Source organism: Zeus faber (genome assembly GCF_960531495.2).
Source record: "Zeus faber genome assembly, chromosome: 4".
NCBI classification, from domain to species: Eukaryota; Metazoa; Chordata; class Actinopteri; order Zeiformes; family Zeidae; genus Zeus; species Zeus faber.
Genome location: NC_137191.1, coordinates 16,185,471 through 16,204,619, shown reverse-complemented (window position 1 = coordinate 16,204,619; position 19,149 = coordinate 16,185,471). Strand labels below are relative to the sequence as shown.

The 19,149-nt window shown below is 41.4% G+C and overlaps 2 protein-coding genes across 2 annotated transcripts; both read right to left on the bottom strand.

Moving 5' to 3' along the window:
• Positions 1-547: 547 nt before the first annotated feature.
• casp3a (caspase 3, apoptosis-related cysteine peptidase a) lies at positions 548-6,989 on the bottom strand. The gene is made up of 6 exons (XM_079999084.1): positions 6,815-6,989; positions 5,932-6,071; positions 2,976-3,104; positions 2,690-2,865; positions 2,469-2,580; positions 548-1,815 (listed from the first exon to the last, which is right to left on the bottom strand). The coding sequence occupies exons 1-6, from the start codon at positions 6,877-6,879 to the stop codon at positions 1,586-1,588; spliced, it is 852 nt and encodes a 283-aa protein (XP_079855210.1). The 5' UTR covers positions 6,880-6,989; the 3' UTR covers positions 548-1,585.
• Positions 6,990-7,652: 663 nt separating this feature from the next.
• LOC307229167 (oxysterol-binding protein 1-like) lies at positions 7,653-18,873 on the bottom strand. Its single transcript, XM_079999083.1, has 16 exons — positions 18,771-18,873; positions 17,601-17,789; positions 16,833-17,041; positions 16,548-16,710; positions 16,331-16,442; positions 16,012-16,210; positions 15,628-15,745; positions 15,463-15,520; positions 15,183-15,350; positions 14,812-15,057; positions 14,576-14,696; positions 14,277-14,380; positions 12,862-12,957; positions 12,312-12,496; positions 11,740-11,969; positions 7,653-9,681 (listed from the first exon to the last, which is right to left on the bottom strand). Exons 2-16 carry the CDS (start codon positions 17,750-17,752, stop codon positions 9,539-9,541), a joined length of 2,304 nt encoding a protein of 767 aa, XP_079855209.1. The 5' UTR covers positions 17,753-17,789; positions 18,771-18,873; the 3' UTR covers positions 7,653-9,538.
• Between the last annotated feature and the right edge of the window lie 276 nt (positions 18,874-19,149).

Below are 19,149 nucleotides of genomic sequence, written 5' to 3'. Positions count from 1 at the left end.
TTTGTTTAGGCGCCAAATCACCAAAATAAAGTTTCAAAATAGGTAGGTGAGTCCGTACGAATGACCGGGGGTATATAGAAAAAATATAAAATATTTTACTTATTATTATTATTGCTGGTGCATGTATCTCTCTAAACGAACTGCAATGAAAACCCTTCATTCCCAAAGGATCTGCTCAACTTGCTCTGCCTTTCTGTTGCAACTGGTAATTCAATGTTTAGTTGTTTAAAAAAAAAAAAAAAAAGAAATTGGGTTTAATTACTTAAACGACTATAAATTTCAGTCTAAAATAACGAGGTTGTTCCAGAGTAAAATGATTGAGATATTAAGTGGCTCTATTTAGCTGTTTTTAGATATTTTGCTTATAATTAAATACATTCAAGATTCAAGATTTATTTGTCACATACAAAAAAAAAATCTTGAATCTTGAATGTATTTAATTTAATGTATTTAAACATTGCATGTTATCTATGATAAATACAGTATACGCTATATATAGCTATCTATCATAAGATCCTGATTGACACAATATACAACACAGACAATATAAAATGGTCTTACTTTATTCAGAGTCCCAAGACCAAATACAGAGTATAAAAGCTTAGAAAAAGCTGGAAAACCTGTGACACGAATACACATTCATCACTTAAAACCACATAATCAATCCAGCAGATTGTTGCAGCTCTCAGTGGTACTGAAGCACTGTGTGTGCAGAGCCATAGAGGTGGAGTAAAGAGAAATGCAATGTGCTATTTCTTAATTCATTAGCACCTGACTCAACCTAAGTATAGCAACTACAGCCAAATATGAAATTAATAAATTGTATTCAAGTATGTGTAACTAGTCCATATAGTCAGAGTCCCTTCAAGTACTTTCACTTTTTTTTCCCCTGAAGTTCTCATGCATGAGTTTAAATTAAATAGGATGTTAACCCCTTCACATTTTACGTGAAACGACAGCAATTGTCGTATTTTACCCATTGTCCTAAATGCAAACGGTAGCTATTAAAAAGTCAGCACATCACATGGTCTTTAAAAACAAATTATTGATTAACAATGCAAATTAATCAATTATTGTCATCACAAATCTTTTTTTTTTTTTCACATTTAAAGCATTTTTTTTTAAATTTGTGCTGCATTATATACATGATTGTGTATTCTTAAATTTGTAAAACCTCATAATTGAATCCGATAAGCCCAATAAAAAAAAAATTACGCCCACGCTTGATAGGCTTCACATATATGTAATATTTCATAATTTGATGTTTTATGATTGTGAAATTACAAATCCATGCCCCAATCATATACTGGTACTGAAAGGACACTTATTGTGTTTGAAGATTTTAAACGCATCCAAATGTAGAAAAGACGCTTTCCACGCATGCATTACTGGAAAACAGAGAGGTATCTTCACCTGACAAATGTAGAGGCATTTTTGCCGCACATTTACCACAGAGGTTTTAGCTTAGATTTTCCGCAACATTTCAAACTTATAATGTAAAATAGAATAAATCACATAAACACGTGGCTTGGGCTTTTCCTTCCGCACACAAAAACACGCGCTATGATCATGATCATAATCATAATCAGGGTGTGAAATACATCTCTTTCGTCAACATGGACACAATGCACGGGATCTGTTTCTTGGCATCGAAGCCGGGCGCGTTGGAGACGGACTCGAACCCCACCGCCACCTTGTGGTTCACCCGCGTCATGATGTGGAGAAGCTCCAGCTCCGCTCCGTATCTGCCGATCATATCGCACAGAGACTGTATGAACCAGGAGCCGGTCATGACATTTCTCCAGGAGTAGTAGCCTGTGGAGGGATGAGTGACAGAACACGGGGGCGGCATTAACAACGGAAGCATTAAGCGAGTAGAGGAGAGTGTGGATGAGCGGAGGACTGCATTTTTGTTTTTCCCTTTCTTCTCCCAACCACTTTGACACTATTGTGCTGTGAAATATTTTCAAATTCGGCGAAGAGTGGCTCAATTTTCCGACTCTTGGTTTGTTTGGCTCAGCTGGTGTAACGCACGGGAGGACTTCATGAACGAAGAACGAGAGCGTGAAGAGTTGTGAATGGAATTTTCAGAAGAATCATTGAGCTCTGTCAAAATTATTTATATTTGTGGAATGTAAAGTGTAAATCAGTCACATTCAGCGTTAATTATGGCAAATGCCTTGACTGTTTCTTGCCGTGGACTTCAAACGTTTCAGTAATTCTTCTCAGTTTGTGAGTCGAATCGCTCGCCCACCCTTTTGGACTCCTGAACGAGTAATATCAAAGATTTATTCGCGACGAAGGAATCGTTCGCGTGTCTCGCATTACTAACTGTTAGTCAGCCATCATAATAACAACAATAACAAAAATAATAATAATAAAAATAATAATAATAATAATAATAAACATTTCTATGTGTTTATGACTTTTGTGAAAAGGGTGGGAAAACACTGGTAAGAAGCCGAAACCTGGGGCGGTAGAGTACGCGTAGAGGAAGTCGGCTTCCACAGGGATCTTAGTTGTGCAGTCGTCCGGTCCGTCCGCCTCGATGCCCCCGTCCAGATCGGTTCCCCTGCAGGCCTGGCCCAGCGTGGACACAGAAAACAGGAAGAGCTACAACATCATCCACGCTCACGGGCAGATCCCGAACCCGCGTTCCAGGACTGTACGGAAGGTTTTTTCGCGGCACCTGAATGAAGAAGAGTTTGGGCTTCCCCACGAGTGTTTTGCAGCGATCGCCCCGGAAAAGCGACGTCAGTCGTTTGAGTTCGATGGAAGTGTCGGTGCCAAAGAACAGTCCTTCGTCCCCGTGACTCAGCAAAATGCAAACAAACGAGGCTGAACCAGTGTGGTCGCCGTTTGATGCTGAAAGAAAATAGAACAGATATGTTTCACTAATACTGAAGAACAATACCGATAGTATTGTTTATAGTTCCAAGTGTGTTTTCCTCATTCCGTTTTTCAGACATACGTACCGTCAGTTAAAACTCGTTCGATCTGCGCAACTGTCTGGTCGTTGTGCACCTTCACATCGTAACCCAGCTTCCGAAACACCTTCATTGCATTTCCTGCGTCCACATCCGTGCCATTACGTTGATTCATGCCTTTTAAAGAAAGTCAAGAAATACTACCTTAGCTTTTATAAGAACAACTAATTATCAAAGCAAAGTTTGATATAATACAATAGTGTGCACTTTATGCAAACAGATACAGTATTCTGCAAGTGTATATTTGAATAAACAGTACAGACCGATCAGCCACAAAATTAAAACCACCACCAATAACCACTAATATTGTGCAGGTCCCCCTTGTGCTGTCAAAGCAGCTCTGACCCGTGGAGGCATGGACTCCACAAGACCTCTGAAGGTGTCCTGTGGTGTCTGGCACCGAGACGTTAGCAGCAGATCCTTTAAGTCCTGTAAGTTGTGAGGTGGGGCCCCCATGGATGGGGCTCGTTGTTCCAGCACATCCCACAGATACTCCATCGGATCAGACCCGAACCCCACCTATCCACATGATGTGGAAGAAAACGTGATTCATCAGACCAGGCCACCTTCTTCCATTGCTCCATGGTCCAGTTCTGACGCTCAAGTCTCCATTGTAGGTGCTTTCGGCGGTGGACAGGGGTCAGCATGGGCACTCTGACCCGTCTGCGGCTACACAGCCCCACACACAGCAAGCTGTGATGCACTATGTGTTCTGACACCTTTCTATCATAGCAGCATTAACTTTGTCAACAATTTGTGCGACAGCAGCTCTTCTGGGGGATCGGACCAGACGGGCTGGGCTTCGCTCCCCACGTGCATCATGGGCGCCCATGACCCTGTGACCGGTTCACTGGTTGTCCTTCCTTGGACCACTTTTGGTAGGTACTAACCACTGCATACCGGGAAAAACATGTCATTTTGAAGACGTTCTGACGTCGTCTAGCCATCACAATTTGGTCCTTGTAAAAGTGGCTCAGATCCTTACGCTTGCCCATTTTTCCTGCTTCCAACACATGAACTTCAAGAACTGACTGTTCTCTTGCTGCCTAATATATCCCACCTCTTGACAGGTGCCACTGGAACGACATGATCAATGTTATTCACTTCACCTGTCTGTCAGTGGTTTTAATGTTGTGGCTGATCAGTGTACAGTATATTATCTTTACAGTAGTTGAACATTCCCTTATATAGTGCTTTTCACCTTGCTTCTGGAAGCGAGTTTTGGCAAAAGTTTGAGTTTCAACTAAAGCATTTCAGAACTTATTCCTAGATGCCACATCACCACAAAAGAAGCACTAACCAGACCCAGGTTTGCTATATGCTTAATGTCCACATTTAGGTTATCATACTTGGACATGAAGGTTTTGAGTGAAAAAAAGGGGAAATAAAGTCTGCAGAATGTTCGCCAGAGTTAATTTAGGGGGATTTATCTCCAGTAAAATCTTCTGTAACCCTGCTAAATAACACTAGGACGCAGCAAAGTCTGTAGCACACTGCAATGAGTGGATGCTGCGCGTGACAACTGCACCGTGTGAAAAGTCGGTCGCTACAGGACTAGACTGTCTGCACACACGCCATAGAGAAAGAAACTGTACAGTAAATATTGACACACGATAGAAGTTGTTGAAATGTTTCACCAGGCTATAGACACCAATGACTTGGTCAACACGCAACAAGCTTTATTCACTAGGAAATTGTGGTTGTTCACTGTCAAGCTCAGAGCTCCTTTCACTGCCACTAACCACAGTGTAACTGCCGTATCCTTTGACAGGAAACCTGATTCTCAATGCCCCTTGAAGATATGCTATCTGCTGCTACATGTCATTTGTGCTTCATAAGAATTATACTAAATTATAGATAGTCCATATACAAGTATCTGTGAATGAGGCAAAATTTTGGTAAACTGCTTTGACATCAGCTAGATGATTGTCAGTCAGTGTGATGAGTCCTCATGTACAATAATACATAGAATTTTAAACCCTTGTGCTGATAATTAGGGGGTTATACTTACAGTTTAGTAAAACAGATTCATACACTTGTCTCTATACTTAAGGGGGAATCTCAGACAGTGACATGAATCTCCATAAACCCAGCTAAAATGGCTTAGTTGGCTCCCAAGCTGCAACAAGCACCATAAGTAACATTCTCAATATTGAAATGATCATTAATTATCTCAATTAGGCAAATATTTATGCAATTTAAAGCAATATTGTTTTCAACAACAAAGCCAAATTATTTACTGTTTTTAGGCTAATTGCTTCTCTCAAAAATAATCTGTAACAACCTTTTCGTGGCTGCTATTTTCCTTCCAAATTTCTTGTGGAGGAGTGGACCCCAGACCAACCGAGTAGAGGGGTACACCCTCGCCCTCCTAAATATAAAGCCCTGGAGAAACCCCTGACAGTATGTAAGGTGTGCTTTAAGGGATCATGCCTTTATTCCCTCATCCCCCATGTTCCACCAATGCATTCATTTTATTTTTTATCCTTTAGATTTTTCATCATATTTTTCCATTATTATATATTGGTTGTTTATGATTAGGTTTAGTGTATATTGGCAGATGTCCTATTGTGTAAAGTTAACTGTTATGTTTATTATATATCTTTTTTAATTTTCATATATTGCCATTTTATTTTTTTCATATTTTTATTGTATTGCATTATTATAATTTTGCGAGCGACTGGGACATTGTAATGTCCCTTCAGAGACGAATAAAGTATTTATCTTTCAACCTACCTAACTACCTACCCACATTCCCTCAACATAAATGTTGGTCTTAAAATCCCTCAACCATAGCGACCCATGTTACCAAAAAAGGTATTGAGGAATCTAAGGGCTGGGGCTCCACTTTGACTGGAATATACCAGCAGAAAGTAAACATGTGTCTCTCCGTGCGAAATCAAATGCATTCAAGCCGCATCAACACCACAGGACCGCACGGTACCTGTTCTCCTGTCGAAGTTCTTGTTGTTGATGATGATACACTGGCCGATGCTGGGGTAGTTCAGGCTGTACCTGAAGTCGTTGGAGTCGGTCCTGGCATCCACGTCCATGGGGCCAGGGGCTCCCGAAGAGCCTTGGGAGCTTAAAAAAAAATAAATAAAAAAAAAAAGAATAATTAATGTTCGTGAAAAAAAAAAAAGGAAGACGCCAATTTTTTGTTTTGGTGTGGAGGCTTATTGCCATCAATTTGTTCAGGTTTATTGTTTATTCATCTGTCTGCTTCTCTGTTAGTTTCATAAGTTATTGTATATGTTTTTGGTTTTTTTTCCCCCCGGTCTTCATTTTTAATCTTTGTTCTGTGTTATCTCTGTTATATCCGTTGTTTAACATGAGGTTTCGTGTATATTGGGAGATCTCATTTTATATTGTATATATTTATGAGTGAGAATTACAATAATTGTTCGGTTTGTTTGACTTTTGATTACAGATTTTCTTTTTTTCCTATACTTATTCTATTGCATTATCATTAATATTAATTATCATTCTTATTATTCTTATTATTCTTATTATTCTTATTATTATTATTATTATTATTGTGTTGATGTGAGCTGCTGGGACATTGCAGTCCCCTAAGGCTTAGGGGGTGAATAAAGTACCGACCTACCTCACTATCCATCATCTATTTGTTGATTCACATTTGTTTGTCGGTTGGTTTTAGTTATTTAACGCCCTTGCAACTGGCAATGCTATAATAGCGCTGAGCACAGCGTTTGTCACGCTGTAACGCGGGGTAACGGGAGATGTGGTCGGGTCAACGCGGAGCTGGCCGCCGTCTTTCGACGTAGTTGACGCCCGTTAAAAGGCCAGCGCGCCCGCTAGCTTACCTCTGTCCGCCACCCTTCAGCGCGTCCGTGCGGTCCCCTCCGGGCCCTGATCCGTTCGTTGACATGATTACGGCTCCAAATAATAAACGACGAGCAAACTGGCCGGTGACGAGCCTCCTATTTGTTCCGCCTGCGCCTTCCTGGTTGCGCTCTTTGTTTTCGCGGCCGGCGTAAACACGCGAGGCGGGGACGTGACGTCACTCGCTGGTGGGCGAGTTTGTGCGCGTGGTTGCCAGGTCGGGCCCACTTTCCGCCCCAGCACTGCTCAAAACCCGACACAAAAGCCGCACAAGTTAAAAGTAGACACATTTGGAGGGTTTTTCTTTTTTCGTTTCCATGCCACTCTTCTATATGTTCGCACACTTGCTTTCACGAGAACTTTCATGGTCCACTATTCGGCCTCATTATTTTTCATTATATTCTATTTCCAGGGCTGGGGTGGATCTCCTACTTATGGTTGAATTACTGAGCTGGAGGGGATATACACTGTATACAGTATATTTTAACACATTGAAAAAGAACCCTAGTGAAATCGTTGAAATGTCAAAGCCCTTATGTGGGTGCAGTGAATGACTATACATGAAAAACATGCTGGAGGCAGTATGTCCTGTGAAATTTGCACTCACAGCATTTGACACCATCTATCTTCTAAAGATAGATGGTGTCAAAGGAAAAAATATATGAGTATTAAGCGTATCCTTAATATATTATCAAAGGCAGCACTTTAGAAAAACAAGACAGACAAGAATGATTGATGAACTTCAAGAGTGTTCTACAAGTTTAAGCCATTTTGTGCAATTCCTGCGACACATGCAACCATCAAGACCGCAGATTTGCACTTCATTTAGGTTTTAATGTTCACATTGAAATGATCCTCCATAGTGTTTCCAATAAACAAAAGCAACTCAAACTTGTGATTGCACAAATGTCTTTTTGTCTACGAAATCTCTTTTTTTGTGGATAAACTGTATAAAAGCCAAATTCCATTTCAGTAGAATTCTGCAAGAATGTCCATTTGAGTAAACAAACAAGTTGACACAAATACAAAATACATTGGATTGAAGGTATTAACCCATTAAATTGTCAGTCCAGTCATCATTTGGACTTTCAGTCGTTCAACTTGGGTTAAAAAAAAATGACGGGGAACAAAAAGACTGTGTGTGTGTGTAGAGCAGAAAGCCACAAAAAGGTCAAACGTAAGGTAAACTCCCAGACTTTAAGAATAAATGGTTTTACAGTATCAAGATTGACATTAAGCTGTTGTCGTTACTGAGGGCGTCCACTCAATGCAAGCATGGAAGATGCTGAGTGAAGGCTGAAAACAAAACCCATGTCGACAAAAAGGCTTTCATTCTAGACAGCTAGTAGAGTAGGATTGGTGATTTAAACTCTCCTGTAAGCAGCCGACCCCTTCTCAAAGTTTTTTTTTTTTAAATCAAACTTAATCAATCTGTTAATCGTCATCATTGTCACTATTATCAACATGACTTCATTGTTGAATATATTTACACTATAGTATTTGCAATATTGTCCTTCATTTTGTGGAGTTAGTTTTCATTGATTTGCAATTAAGTACACTTCAATATGAAATGAGATTTATCTTCATCTTTCCAGTCCTTGCGAAACAAGTATTACAAACAGTCAAAACACCAACAACTAGATATTTCAGGTGTGTACACAGACATTAAAGCTCTCTGATCTAAAATCTACACAACAAACAAAAATCCAGATTTTCTTTCGGAGTGACATGGAACATAATCCAAAGTGGAAGTGCACATTCCACATTGGTATTTGAAAAATAAAAATATAAAACTGCCAAATTCACACAATTAAAGGCTGGTTTTTACCACCAATGTGAGGGTTTTACCTTCTTACTCAGGAATGTTTTGCAGCTTAACTCAACAGTGTCGGCCTGAATGTACTTTCAAATATTCCAACTACTCAAAATTCATCCTGGTTTGACGCTGTCTAGTTAAGAGAGACAGTTGGACAGCAGGTAGTTGTACAAAATTTGGAACTGGAACCAGTGTTGCATTGAGATCTGGAAGATATTTTAGGCATTAACCTGCTGCCAGGGTATACTTGCTTAAATTGGAGCCACTGATTCCAAATGAATTATAAAGGATAAACTTTGATTAGAGGCATTGAATCCACCTCTATTTTCACTCAAAATCATCAATCCAAATTGATAACCGTCATCGTTTCAGTTAGGCTACATTACCAACCCGAATAAAGAACATAAAACGTACTCAAATATAAAGATATTGTGCCTTGAAAAGGACCAATATAGTGAAAAACAATAAATAAAAGGTTAACACATTGCTATAATATTAAACCAGATATATTAGACAGCTCAGTTGTAGTTCAAGGAGAAATAATATGGAGATTGACAAATCAACACAAAAACAAAGAAAAAAAACGCACGATTTAACAAAACCAAACAAGCAAGATGATCTGACGAAACAAAAACTGAAAGAAAAACAAAAATCAACTGTTTCATATTTAGGATGATTGAAAGCCAGTTATAGAGTCCTCTTGCTCCCGTCTGGTTAAATGGTGGTGTTTCTGTGCTTGATGGGGGGGGGGGGGGGGGTCGCGCCCCGGTGGGCGCGGGTGACGCCGGTGCGATGCCAAGCTTCAGATCCAGCTCTGTGCGCCACAAGTTCTCGCTCTGCTGTGCTGGGGTCGTCCACTCCACAGGGTCGGCCGTGGGCTGGGCTGGAATCAGAAGATGTCGGGGCACATGTCCCAGCTGCCCTCTCCCTTGGCTTCCCAGTAACCCCCTTTGTAGATGTGCATGGACTCTCCCGATACCGGATCGTCGATCTTCTTGAACCAAAGTGCTTCATAGTTGTCTTGGTGAGTGCCTGAAATCAATTGGAGTTAAAAGTTACAGAATAATTGTTTACAGTTTGTCAAGCTGAAGGATAGGAAGAGGAACAGCGGTAGTTCAGCACAGAAAGAAGGCGGCTTTAACTCACTCAAACCTGGGAACTAGGAGGTGGTAGCCTATTAGGAGTGAGTCAGATATTTCACATTATAATCAGACAAGAGACTAAAATCTCTTTTTTTGTGCACTTGCACGGTCAACTTCTGTGACACCTGAATTTCCCCCAGAGATCCATAAAGTGCTATCTTATGTTAATTTAACCATTTTGACAGCTAGAAGAAGAAGAAGCTCCTAGAAGACATGTCCAGCCAACAAATATGCGCTAGTAGGACAAGGGAGTGCGAGTGTTGGTCTGATGGTACTTGCTTTTGGCTGGAGCACCATAAAGACCTTCCATGCCTTCAGCTAGGAAGAAGAAAAAAAATAAATGGAAAGGATGTAAAAAGAAGAGGGTGGCAGATGGAGAGACAGCTCTAATAATTGCCACCGAAAGTGATAGTGACGATCTTCTAAAAGTGCCGTGTATGATCTCCTATGCAGAGGCGTTAGTGGGAAAGATTCCTGAGTGTCGTGAACATAAACAATATGTTTTGATGGATATTCAAAGGCGGTGGACAATTAAATTCATTTGGGCCGCCCTTTGATTCAGTCTGAATTTTTAAATATTCACATTGCAATGTGTATTTTTACTTTGACTGAAATAACGTAAACTTTCAATATAGCTCACTTCAGTATTGCAGGAAAATGCATTCCTCCATATGAATTACATATTTAACGCATGCACAGTGGATAATGAAACAGGGGCTGTTATCTCTTATCTTCCTGTTCAGGGACAATTATCTGCAAACTCTTCATTTCCAACCACAGGGAAATCATTCAAAGTAAAATTAAGCAGATGTTCCGACATTCTGGCATGTGTATGTCAAAATAAGAATACTTGCATGAAGGCTGTGGTCCATGAGGGGCTGTTAATGGGAAGAGTTTGGAAGGTAGAAGAAGGTGTTTGGGTAAAAACAAAACAAAAAACACATAAATGAATGAATATGATCTGAGGAGGAAAATGTGACTAAGAAAATGGAGGGGGAAAAAAATGAGAAAGAATAAAAGGGGCTACTTGCATGGAGTAGGTGTATGAGAGGGAGAGTCCTCTGTGTCTGCTAAACACCAGTGCATGAAAAAAGTACAAAATTAAAGCGGGAAGGGGAAAAAGAAAGAAAGAAAAATAAAGGAACCTAAACCAGGCCAACATAAAGTCAGGGGACATTCCAGCAACATATCAAATCTAATTTTAAAAGATGACTAATCTACTTTGACTGTAGAGAGTATACTTGCTTTCGTCAGAAATCTCACTTGCTTCTGTGCCGATATCGACTGTATCGGCTAAGTAGGATACAAATGGATAGAAAGACGTCAAAAAAAGGGGGGGAAAGGACATTGCCAGGTGGAGACCTACCTCACACAAGTTGTATTTGTGTCTATGCATGTAGCTTAAAAGAAAGTTCTAGACCAGAGTAGGAAACGGACTAAAAAAGAAGTACTTGCTTTGCAAAGGTGAGATAGTGGTGACCTCCTCTGTGACAGCTTGTGGTAGGGACGAGACAGAAAATGTGAAAGAGAACGTAAAAAGACACAGAGAGACACTGAGCAGACAGGGTGAGAGACAGAGGCACCCTGTACAGAAACGCGTCGCCTGTGTGTGCGTTTGCAGCATTTCCTGTTTTACTCACAAAACTATTTCACCTCAACAACCTCGACTTCACTGCAATCTCCTGCTGCCTTAAAGGACCATGACCGATGTCAAATTGAGGTTTTTTTTAATTTTTTTTATTATTACAGTTGAAAATGCAGCAGCGCCGTTTCTCTTACAAATTAAAAAGTTGACAAAAAACTAATTTTTATTGTGCGAGCAAATGTGAGCTACCATCAGGAACATGGTCAGTAATAATGATGGTCAGGGCTAAAAAACAATTTGACAGCGTAATGGTCCTTTAAATCTTTATTTATCTTTAAATATACCTCTATTATCCCTCCTTACCCTCCTCCGGTAGGCTGACCACCTTGGCGCTCTCTCTCTCCCTCTCTCGCCGGGTGGTGCGCTGCTTCTCCTCCAGTCTTTGCTTCTCGGCGTTTGCTTCTTCCCAGCGGCCGGCTTCCATGAGCTTCTGATCGGGCCGCCGCCGGCTGTCTGTTGGCGCCACGCCCTCCTCAGGTTCATTCAGCGTTAACGCCAGTGAGGAGAAGTAGTACATGGTCTCTGCTCCTTCTCTGTTGGAGGGAGGGTTCAGGAATTAAAATAACGGAATAAATAAAACAAGGAAAGTTAGTACAAGTAAAAGTTTGAATAAGAATAAATAATATACCCCACTTTTAATAATAACAAAAATAACAACAATAACAACAACAACAAGGATTGAGACCTTTTTACCACGCTCTTTCAACTTTATATTATTGAATGTATTTCAATGCTTCATCATCGTTTCATTATAAAACAAAAAGAAAATGTAGAAAAGTTTACCATCAACAAAATCACTTCTGTAGGAGTTGATGTTTAGTATTACATGGTCACTACACAGACACTTTAGCGTTACGGTCTTAAAAACAACTCACGGCAGATCATTTTTCCTCCAGATCTCCTTGGCTTTGAGGGTCTGGTAGACAGTTCTCTGTTTGCCTTCTGTCCCGTTCTCTCCTTTACTGCTCTGCATCACCTTCAAAAACTCCATCTTCTCGTCCCACGTTCCAGAAAGTACGTAATGTGCCTTGCCGTCCTTGTCCGTCACAACACCGGTTACCTGAAAAGAAACAAGAAAGATTTTCAGTTAAAGAGGGCAAAATAGCCCGATCCATAATAGCTCGGAATGCACCTTCAATTCATCGTCTATATGAACACATGTGGTGGACAGAGGACAAGAAGTTCCTTACGCATGTAAGAGTACGCCTACTGCAGATGTTATTTCGTAGGAAAAACAATAAAGCGATTTAGATTTGTCTTTTTTTAACGCTGTATGATTGGTGGGAGACAATGTGTTTGAGTTGACATGGACTATAACAGTTGTTGATGCAAGCAGCAAGATGTTATTGAAAGGCTAATGCAGACTATTTTAGGCAATGAAAAGGATGTAGAGTGCATGTTTCTGCAGGCTCAGAAAAGCCCTACCTTTCTGGCTACGTCTCTGGAGAAGTAACTATACGGGGCAAACTTGAGGTGGCAGCGATCTCCCGTCCTGTGGTTCACCACGTCAATTTCACCTGACTGGCAGCGGAGGAGAGACAAGAAAGACCTTTAAGTGCGTAAATGAGTTCAGATTATGATCGTATCAGGCGAAAACCTTCTACACATCATAAATACATCAAATACAAAGTGGACCTATTGTGCTCCTGCTCACTAAGTTGATATATGGTCACTGAGGTCCCCAAAACACGTCTGCTGAAAATATCACTCAGGTGATGCATTCGTGTCATTCTAACAAGCGTCAAATCCATCCTGTCTGAAAACGGGCTGTTTCAGTGGGAGGAGCCACCCTCCCAAGCCGCTGGCTCTGTGAGCCAATGGAATTTGAGCATAAGTTCCGGGCTCTCTAGACTGTGCACTCTACATCAGAGACCCAAATGTATGTGCACAAACACTGAAAAAGTGAGTTTCGCATATAAGGTTCAATTTAACCCAGATGTCTAATGTACACCAAGGTAGTTAATGTTGTAATGTCTGATGAAGTGTAGTGAAAAAAATATATAAAAATGTGACCAAAATCACATGCACTGAACACCACGTGTAACACGGTGCTGAGTCATTTCATGTCTCAAAACAAAACACCCACATCCAACATGATTTTTGATCCAATAAAGGCACGCACTTCCAGAAGGTTAAAAAGGTACAATATGTAATTTAAAGTTACATATCAAAAGGCTACTCACTTTTCTGCATTAAAATCATTTAAAACGAGTAGACCTAGGATATAAAATTTCTTGAATTGTGTACTTACATTATCATAAATATTTCCAACAATTTTCAAACCCAGAGAAATCCGTAATTTTAATATAGGTAATGGTCCGTTTCATTAGGTCACCTGTCAATGGCGTCATATCCCATTTACCCCCTTTACTTGCTATAAGTTCCGGGGCAACACCGGATGATACGTCAGAGTCAGGAGGGGACTTGGCGAAGTAGCCAACATTAGCTAGCCACTGTATTGTACTATTGTTCGTATTGCTCCACTGTTACGCTACTAGCTATTGTTTGATGGAGCACGATTATTCATTGCCGTTTGCTGCGCGTTCTGTCGCCGAAGCTGTCCCGGTAAAGCGCAATTGTAGAGGTGAAGACAATATCATTGATTGAGAGACCCCTAGTGGCAGAAATTACATGTTGTACCTTTAGATCGATCTCACACACACACACACACACACACACACACACACACACACACACACACACACACACACACACACACACACACACACACACACACACACACACACACACACTAGTTGACAATATATATATATATGTTGGAATGACTGAATCACTTCTGCCTTATCCCCAACGATATTCAATCAAAAGTTTTTCCTTACCTGGTCAATCCACAGTTTTCCCACAATGATGTTATGTACTGTGGTGGTGACCTTCTTCCAAGAATAGTGATTATTACTCTTCTCAAATATGCACTGAATGGATCCTGACGATATAGAAAACAGTGTGATTTACGAAGAGGTATAATCCACCAAACTATGAATATTAGCTTGATTCCTCCAACATCAACAGGATGGGACGGGACACACACATGATGGACAAAGTAGGGAAAAAATAATAATAATAATAATAAAAAAAGGCTGTATTGTTTGGGTTGCTTGCCATCTTCTTCCACACTCACCTAATGGCATGATGGAGAGATATTTTCCTCTAAACTTGCTAGCCAGGGCAATCTCTTGTCTAAGGGACCAGCCTTTTTCAGAGAGAGCATGGTGGGCTGCAGCAGGGGGATGATGACTAACCTTGGGAAGGTAGAGATACGAAGAAACAAAAGTACGGTTTTAGTCCGACACATTTTTTTTTTTTTTAAAACCTAAAAATTGACTAGGGAAACCATTTCTCCCATTAACATTATACCTGTTCACAAAGAGAGCGGTAGCCACATTCTTCTATCCGATCTAGCTCGAATGTTTCCCCCAAGAGGGGGTTGAAGGGCTTTCCGGTGCGGTGTACGGTGGTGGAGTAGGATGAAACTGTGAACGCTGCTACGTAGCACAGCTGCTCCAGGGAACTCTGACACTTGGCAGCCTTGTCCAGCAGCTCGTAGTACTCCAGGTCCTCAGACAGACGCTGTAGCATGGATATGGGCTCGTTGAAATTGACCTGACATTAAGGAGCAGAGGGGGAAAAAATGCTTTTGAATCTACTCTTGCGAGGAGGCATGATAAACCACTTGGAGCCACACACAGCACTGACTTTTAGGCATGTGCACACATAACATTTCTTACAGGCATTGGAATCTTGGAGAGCTCCTTTCCAATACAGTTCTTCATGATGCTCCAGAGATTGAGCGAGTAGTTGGGCTTGTCGGGGATACGGGTCCGTCTTTGTCTAACTGGCTCCACCTCAAGAGACTGTGGAGACTCTGGGTTGGATGCCAATGACTGTTCATCCAGCTGGGTGGAGGAAAACAAAGTCAAGGGTCAGTGTGCTTTGTGCATTAGTCACGACAGTGATGTTAGAAAGCTGTACTTGCAACAAGACACACATGTTCTTATAAGGACTTACTGACTGTTCATCCATTCCAAGCTCGCTGCTAAGGCCACTAACATTGCTGCCAGACCTCCTGACGGATACAAGAAGGCATGTGCATAACATTAAACTTCATTAAACGCGTAGTGTGTATGGGAAATAAAAAAAACACTAAAACACCAATGACAGATAAACAGCTACCTGTGGTATTTGGGATCAGCAGGGACAGTGATAAACTCTGCCGGGTCTTCCATGGCGTCAAAGAATTCATTCTCGTCATCCTCGTCACTGGTATCACCCTTCCCTGAACCACTAGAACCTAAAATAAAAAGTATGACACACTAAATGATTAGTTAAAAAAAAAAGGTTTGTTTACATAATCACCACACTATTATTTTTCATATTGTTTTGTAAGATGGATGCCACAAATATAGCAGAAAACAACATCATCTTGTTGGTTAGAAACATACCATCTCAACTAATGCTTCCAAACCCAACTAACTCCCAACCACGTCTGCTTATGAAACTGCTCATAAGATTTTGTAAAGGTAATATTTTGAGACATTAAAGCGAGGAAGACTTCACCCTTGCTTTCTGTGTTTGGATTGCCCAGAGAAGAGGGCAGCACTGTGGCTCCTCTGAAGGCTCGTTCCAGGTGGTTGTGTTGCTTGGCCAACTGCTCCAGAGTCTCCTCCAGTCGGACTCTCTGGTCTCTCTCAGTCTGTAAGGCTTTCTGCCAGCGCTTGCTGTGGGTCTGGGCAAGGGTGAGGAAATCTCTACATGCCTAAAGTGTACAGGTGGGGGAAAAAAACCCGAAAGAAAACAAGAAAAAAAAAAAAACGTTGATGTAGAAGACATTTTATGAAGGAAAACTTGGATTATCATCAACAGCTCGGTCACTTACGTTGATCATAGCATTGGATGTGATTCGGAAAAGTGTCGCTCTCTCCGTCACCTGTCTGACCTTATCCCCCATGTCTCCTTGTACGCGCAGCCCTTCGAGTTCTGACAAAGACCTGTGGCACGGGAATACAATAGCATCAATTTCTGCATCCCAGGACAGTGATTATTATCATGCCGTCTGCTCAACTGCATGACGGAAGACAAACTTGATCCCTGACCTTTGGAGAGCAGAGCCATGCTTGGCAATGAGGTCATTACAGGTGCTGAGATCCTCCACCTTGCTCCCCAGAGTGCGAAGTGTCGACTGGACCTCGGAGTTACGGCAGCCTCCTGTCTGGGCTGAGATGGGGGGCGATGTTGGGCTATCGTCACCGGAGTCATCTGGAAGAGGAAGAGGTCATCTAAAGCATGCGCAATGAGCACATTTTTTGGACAATTACAATTAGCCTGCACATTGAGCTAAGCTGCCCTCTGCGACACTCCCATCGTCCCTCCCCTCTCACCGGACTCAGCCTGCATGTGGACGGCCTTTGCCTTGGCCAGTTCCAGTGCAGTGATCCAGCGTTGGCGCTCCACCTCTGAGCTGGCCTTCAAGTGGTATGTCTGTGCACCACCATTGGAAATGACAAAATTACACGAGTCCTCCACCGCAATGTTCGCTGTGGCCAAGTTGATGGTGCCTCTACAGGTGTGGCCCATCTCTGCCTGCGTCCTGGAAAGAGAAAGAATGTGGGAATATGAAATGCAGTTACATTTTTGCCAAACTGAGTCAACCAATTTGTTTGAGCTCATCCTACACGTTTTCACATTTGCAAAGTGTAAACTAAAAATGATTCTGACAGCTGATGTTCTCTGTATTTATTATAGACAATTAAACTAAAACTACTACACTTGGCTGAAAATCAAGATTTTATTTTTGGCAACAATCTTAAATTTAAAACGTTTTACCATCAGCACCAGCTTAGTGACGTTAGAGTTAAAGTATCTGTAACCCAGGGCATTCCAACACAAGATTAAACCCTGAAAGAAAGTGTTACAAAGCTGATGTAAGGGTCCAAGCAAATATGTAATCATCAGGTAAACAATACCGCAACCCCTGTTTAAAACTAATAAAGATTGCAAATGACTTCATACATGACTTAAAAACACTACAGGAAAATGTCTTGAAAGTCATTTGAAGTGCAGGATACATGATAAAGGTGACACTAATTCATATTAAATTGTGTGATAAAACTTCAGAGGAACTGCTGGGGAGACAGGATCTGACATACCTGTAATAAGACAGCAGGCCATTACTCAAAACAAACCACCGTCGCTGGTAACCTTTTATGTAGTTGGTCCATTTGAAGAGCCAGCCCTTGTATGTGTCTCCAGGGGTGGGAGTGGGCGTAGGAGTGGGAGTGGGCGGTTTAGGCTCTGACATCACAACAGCTCTTGGTGCCACCGAGTGACGGTTGGGCCTGTTGAGATTTAAAGCATGCCATATTAAGCACAACTTCTATATTTAGAGTTATAAAATGTCAAACCGGTGATTGAAAATATTAAAAAAAACAACAACACACAATACAGCAAGTACAAATGATGGAAAAAATAACACAGAATTCAAAATAGTGAAAACACATTTTGGCAAAAGGATGGGCTCTGGACAGAGCTAAATAACAATCATATCTAATCTACAATATTTATAAATTTGACCGTTGTGTGCCCGACTTATAAGATATATATTTCTCATTATTATTCTTGTTTTGTTATTTGGCGTGTTAGTGCTAGTTTATGTCATTGGCTGTTATTTTTCCATTACATAGCATTTGTGTTCCATTTGATTTAAAATAAAGTATGGGCAGGGTTAGTAAGGAAATGAAAGTAATCAAATGCCTATAGGTCTATGAATCACGACGACTGCTTGTATTTCATTGTAAACAACCACTGAAATATTGAAAGGTGACACAATAAAAGGATATACATCTAAAAAAAAGTAAAACAGTGAGTGGCAATGTTTTTTAAACATCACTGAACCTCCCCACCTCCTTCAGCAGCAGCTAGAGGAAATCTAACGTAGCTTAGTTGTGGCCTCCAACAACACACACCCCATGTCTGACTGCCACCTGCTAGTTCGGGATAATCTGTTGAGCTGGCGGTGTCGACATGCACGACAAACTAAGCAACCCAACAGAAAAACGAGCACTGGCCCATTACAAGTCACCCCCGCTGCCGAAAAAGCCACCGATTTCACATTGCAACGAGCCGACAACTGAACCTTGCCTTGCGTTTGGAGAGGAGGGGGCGTCGGTTCTAAATATTTCACTTAGCGACGTCCGTTAGCCTTCGAAAGCCAACGCACGTTTGTTGACGACACCGCTCCGTGCCTCACTCGCTGGTTATGCCTGCGTCGCGGTTGCGAGTTTTTTTTTTTGGGGGGGCGAGTTTCCTTGTATAGTTACCGTAGGTTAGTTAGAGCTCATCCGCAAACTCGCGTACAGGTCTTGTCATCCCCCCGATGCTAGCTGTAGCTGTAGCTTAGCTTAGCCACCCTTAGCTCCCAGGTGGTGCAACAACGTTTACGGCCCCGCGGCGACTTCCGGTGTAGAAGGGGGGGGAAAACCGGTCCGCCCCACCTCTCCACTCTGCAGCCCCCCCCCCACATGCTATTTATTTCAGGTTTATCGTTCATTGCACTTGTAGCTGCAGTAATTACAACGTGTAACCACAATGAATGCCTTTATTTACTTTATTTACAAACCAGGGCAGAAAGGCACAAAAAAAAAGAACGAAAAAAGCATAGCTGGGAGTTAAGATTGTTATCGTGAGGAGGATGACGAT